At 50.6% G+C, this 5,395-nt stretch overlaps 1 protein-coding gene across 2 annotated transcripts in view; it reads left to right on the forward strand.

Moving 5' to 3' along the window:
* Positions 1-1,521: 1,521 nt before the first annotated feature.
* Positions 1,522-5,395, forward strand: part of LOC109376146 (zinc finger protein 26) — a 38,791-nt gene continuing 34,917 nt past the window's right edge. Inside the window, exons 1-2 of one of the 2 annotated variants that reach the window (XM_019631924.1) lie at positions 1,522-1,752; positions 1,916-1,968. In XM_019631924.1, coding sequence (XP_019487469.1) covers positions 1,581-1,752; positions 1,916-1,968 — 225 coding nt within the window. In that variant the 5' untranslated portion in view covers positions 1,522-1,580. The remainder of the gene's footprint in view (positions 1,753-1,915; positions 1,969-5,395) is intronic. The other variant, XM_019631925.1, reaches the window with a different exon arrangement.

The following is a 5,395-nucleotide window of genomic DNA, read 5'->3' on the forward strand; positions in this document are numbered from 1 at the left end:
AGCGCGGCCCCGGATACTGCTCCCTCCCTCCCTCCCCCGTGCCGTCCCACGGTCCCCACCCCACCTGGATTAGAATCTGCGCCTGCGCGGCGGGGCCGCCCTCCCGGGCCTTCTTTGCACCGGCTCCGAGGCCGGTTCGTACGCGCGCCGGGATCGCCGCGAGCCAGTCCACGTCCAGGTTACCGCGGGACTGGTGTGCGCAGCCTCACTGTCCCCCCGCCAGCCCCACACACCCTTAACCCTCGGGGCCGCCGGACCCAAGACTGACACAACCCGACGGCGGAGGTGTGCGCGCAGAACTTCATTTCCCAGAGTTCCGCTCGCTCTAGAACTACACTTCCCAAAGGGCACTGCGGCGTGCCTCGCTGGATTGGCTGGCTGGAGATTTCGCGCTCCTCTGCCCCTGCCTGGGGTGCGAGGTACACAGATGTAGCGTGGAGCCGGTGCTGGAGCTCAGGATGTGTTTGTGAATCAACATAAATGTGTCACCAGGAGGGAACTTTTGTATCCTATCCATTTTTGATCATAGATCAAAGTAATTTATAAAATGAAATTAATATAGGTATGTTTGAGGACATCCAATCGAGGCGTGCTAACAAACAAAAAATGAAGAGGAATTTAGGGAGAAATTAAATGTAATTATGGAAAGAAGTAAATTAATGAATATAATAGCAGAAATTAAGGAATTAAAATAGAAAAACTACACTTGATAAATCCAGTTTTTAAAAATAAAATATAAAATCATACTAGAAGTTTTATCAAATAATGGGGAGAATGCAACATCGTAGATGGACCTTGAAGGCATTATGCTAAGTGAAGACAGAAAGTCAAATAGTGTATGATCTCATATATGCATTTTAGTTTTAATTCAAATTATTTTCTAATTTTCCTTCTGATTTCTAATTTGAGTTAGGGGTTACTTAAAAAAGTGTTTTATTAATTTCCAAAAACCTGGAGATTTACTACATTTGTGCTGGAGTTGATTTCTAATTTAATTCCACTGTTGTCAGGTACATTGTTTCATTTCATCCTTTTAAATTTATTGAGAAGTATTTTGTGGTGAGGAAGTTCCATGTGCACATAAAAATTATGCACTTAGCAGTATTTAGGGGGAGGTTCCATGTCAATTACTTTGAGTGGGCTCGTAGTATTGTAACCCTGGGAACTGCAGCTTGTAGCCTCACAATGTCCCCATCTGCTATACTTTGTGGTCTGAACCGTATCTTGTTTGACATCAAGACCTGAGCACGCCTGCCCTCCCCAATGAGGCGGGAATCTTCCAGGGTCTGCGTGGGCTATGCGGGGGCTGGGGTGTTTCGCGGCCGAGAGCGACGGACCAGGGGCCGCTTTGGGAGCCGGACATGCATGCCTTTCCTGTAAGGCTCCGGCGCCCCTCTCTGCAGACGCTCCTCTTGCTGGAAGCCGAGTCAGTTAGAAAGGACACTCCGCAGAGGATTCTGGGAGATGTAGTCTTCCCGGGCCGTCTTACCCGGCGCATCGACGCGTGACGTACTTCCGCAGGTGCCGCACCGGGGCCGTGGTCGGTATGCGCCTGTGGGGCTGTTCTGGCTTGTCAGTGGATGCGAGTGGACGGGGGCGTGCTGAGTTCTGTGGCCGGGACCCGGCGGAGGCGCGGAGTTAACCTGGACGGGAGCGTCCATTGCAGGCCGGGGTCTTGGCCAGCTGAGCCTTCCACAGTCGGTCCGGGGCGTGGACGGAGCCAGCGTCCTCCCGCGTCAGGGCTGCGGAACGGTACAAACTCATCGCCCGACTTCTGCCCAGCCTCGGAGGCCGCGTCCCTACGGGGGACTCGGCGCCGGATCCTACCTCTGTGGGGCGCGCGGTCCCTCCTGGGTGGGTGGGCGGGGGTGGAAGCAGCAGGGAGACCCTCGCGGCTCGGTGCTCTCCTTCGCAGCCTGCACGAACCAGCGCGGGATGGCCACCAGGCTCCGGGCAGCTTCGTATTGGGTGAGTGGGGACTTTACTTTTTAGAGCTGACTCGGCGCCCAGTGTGGACACGTTCATCCCTTCGCGGTCACATCCAGGGCCCGAACTCACTGGCTGCCCTGCCACGCCCCCGGGGTGCAGGGACCGTACCCCCGTCCCTGCATCTCACGAAACGTTCCTGTCTCCTGGCATGTGTGTCCGGTGCCCTCTCCTTCGATAGTTACACTTTAGTGCCAGCTGCGGACCGTGAGCTCTGAGGGAGAGGAGGGTCCCTACGGAAATGGTCGTCTGTCATTTCAGGTTTTTCACACTCAAATACAGAGCCGTCTTCATATCCAGACCTTCAGGGCCTCGTTAGAGAGGTTCCCCTTCTGTTTTCTTGGTGTTTGTTCAAATGCTTACTCTTTGTGTGCTGGACCCTGGGGTTGGTGCCGGCGGTGCCAAGATAAGTCATGTACGCTTCTTGTTTTAGAGGAGCCGTGCTCTGGCAGGGACGGTGAACAGAGGGCACAGTGGCAGTTGAGTGGGTAAGGAAAGGAGGCTTGGAGGGGAGTTTGGGGGTACAGAGCACGAAAGGAGCAGTTTTGGAGGTGGGAAGGGACCGCGGACCACCTGGGATATGCAGGTGATGGATGGAGTGAGCAAGAGGGACACCTGTTGTACACCGCGGTGGTTCCCGGCCTCGGGAACGCTGTTAGAAGGGTGTCTCCAGGAAGAGGGCGTGGTTTTGTCCGTGCTCAGTATGCATTGCCTGTAGCTGAGTGTGTAGCTCAGTGGGAATTTTTAACTGGAAATACTCAGATGAAAGGCTCCTGTGATAATGTTAGCTCAGGATGTGACCGAATAGGGAGGGCCCTGAAAGAGACCGAGTGGAGGGCTCAGGGTGAATGACAAGGACAGGACTGCGGTGAGGGAGGACTGGAGTACAAGAGGATGTTTTCTTGCTGCAAATTTGAGAGAAGAGCTTAATATACTGGACTGTCCTTTAATTTTTTGGATAAACGTCCTTGTCATAGTTTGCTATGTATGCATGTACAGGATTCATTTTACTTTGCTAGTGTTTTTCACTAAGTATTTTGATCAGTTAATAAATGAGATTAGACTGCAGTGTGCTGTGCTGTGGTTTTTTAGGGGTGTGGGGGGGTAACACAAGCTTGTATGATGCTCTGTATAGGTGTTCCCTCATTTCCTGCCCTACATCAGATTAGGTATCATGGGAACTTTCTGTTCCTCTGATGTTGATAGAACTTTCAGCATGGTGTGGGACCGCTGCCTTTCTGGAGAGAGTACACCTTTGGTTACTGCTTCACTTTATTGTGTGGTCATTGACTAGTCAGTCTGGCTTTCTTAATTCTTTCTGTGCCAATTTTGGTTACTGTTATTTTTGATTTCTTCTAAGTTTTCAAATTCAGTGGAACAAATTTGTAGATAGCAGTTCTGCTGTCATCTTTGCTTTAAAAATGTGACTTCATTTCAACGTGATTGGTATCTTAGGAAAAGATGTGAGCTTTCTGTCTGATTTCAGAGAAACCTCTTTCCGTGACTTTATGATGAGATGTAGCCCCCCTGACACCCAAACATCAGGTCTTTTTCAAGGTGAAGTGTTATATTTATTGTGGCGTTTGTATATTTCTTAACCATTAAATACGTGTAAAACTACTACTGTTTTTATTAGGTTCCTGATTTTCTTTTATGTGTTGTTGACAAAGATTTTATGCTTCTTCCCATAAGCTCTATGGTTTCACTGTGTGTCTGCATGGTAGTGTTGTTTTTTTTTGTAACATACATGTCACATCACAGCAGAACTGCCTATGTATAAAAATCTCTTATAAATTTTAATGTGGATTCTGTCTTGGTCTTGATAGTTATGGCCAGTTAAATAATTCTTGGCCCATTAAAAAAAATTTTAATAGTTTCTTTGTATTTTATTCTTATCAAGCTTAAAAAATAGTAAAAGGCTTAAAATAAAATAATCCGTCTGTTTACCCCCACTCTGTTCTGTGCCTTTCTGTTTCCATCTCGTTCCCGAATCAGCCACGTCAGTCTGTGTGCCCTACGGCTTCTGCTTTCATAGGGTCACACGGGTCTCCATTGCTCCATGTCTCCTCACAACAGAGGCTGCGTGAAGGGCCTTGGTGCACTTCCTTCGGGTACAGACAAGTCACGGCGTCATTTTTCTCCATCACAACCTCAGACATGCCCTGTCGGGTCTCCCTGCCCTGGCCCCGACCGTCATCTCTGTGAGAGCCTGTTGTGTTCTGGTCGTAAGTCTTATTTGGCTGTTAGTTACTTTCCGACATTGGAAAGGCCAGTCTACACTTGAATCCCAGCCCCAGATCTTCCCGACTCGGTGCAGAGGGGACATCGGTCTCATCTCTTTATTTCTACTCAATGTCCTTGCTGCCCCCGTGGGGGCTCCTCCTGGGTTGGGATGGGAGATCAGTGGTTAGAGGACAGAAGCTCCTGTTGTCTGGTCGTCAGTACCCACCCAGCACCTGGGGTCACTTGGAGCCTGTGACAGGGCTCCACCTGTGCATCCTTGATGGGAGCAACTCTCACTCACCTCTGCAGGCTTCCCAGAATGCATCCCGCCTCTTCCCTCCTGGGTCCTTCTCACGGCTAGCTTGGTAGCAGCTGTCATGGGGGATCAAGTCTGGGAACCACCTGGGCATCACCTCTCGTCTGCCTTTGCAGAGCAGTCCAGCAGTCTCCGGCTTCAGAATTTCCCAGAGGGAGACAGATATCAGACTCATTGTTTACTGAAACCCCTAAACACATCAGTTCCTGTGAATGGGCTGAGTGGACCTCCGGGCTGCGTGTGAGACATTGCCTTCTCAGCCCCTTTCTCCCCACAGGCGCTGTCCTTCATGGGGCATTTCTCCCCCAGTAACCCCCTTGGGTGACCCACTTTCTTCTTGTAGCTTCTTCACTGTGTTCAGCCCCTTGTCCCCGCATTTCTCATCCCTCAGGCTTCCCAAACTCCTTGAAGGGCAGCGTCTTCAGTTCGCTTGGCCAAGACCCGTGTTGCCCTTCTCAGCATCCTTGTCTCCCTCTGCGTGCTGCATCATCTCCCTCAGGTGTCTTCTGTCCCCACGTGATGCCCTGTTCATGACCCCATCACTTCCACTTCAGCCCCAGCTGCCTCCACCTGCCATGGGAACCATGACCACTCCTCCTCCACGGCAGTAAGAACGATCTCAGATCTGAGGCAGAACGCACCTCTCCTGTTCAAGGCCTCTGGGGGCTTCTCCTCACCTGGAATAAAATCTCAAGTCCTTACCATGTTCCCTGAGCCCTGGTTGGCCCCAGTCACGGCCCAAAATTTTCTCAAAGCAAGGCTGGGAATTTACCTACGTGGCACATTTTATATATATATATATATATATATATATATATATATATACACACACACACACGGGGGCGTGCTGAGTTCTGTGGCCGGGACCCG

This window comes from Hipposideros armiger, unplaced genomic scaffold (assembly GCF_001890085.2).
Source record: "Hipposideros armiger isolate ML-2016 unplaced genomic scaffold, ASM189008v1 scaffold_1055, whole genome shotgun sequence".
Lineage (NCBI taxonomy): Eukaryota > Metazoa > Chordata > Mammalia > Chiroptera > Hipposideridae > Hipposideros > Hipposideros armiger.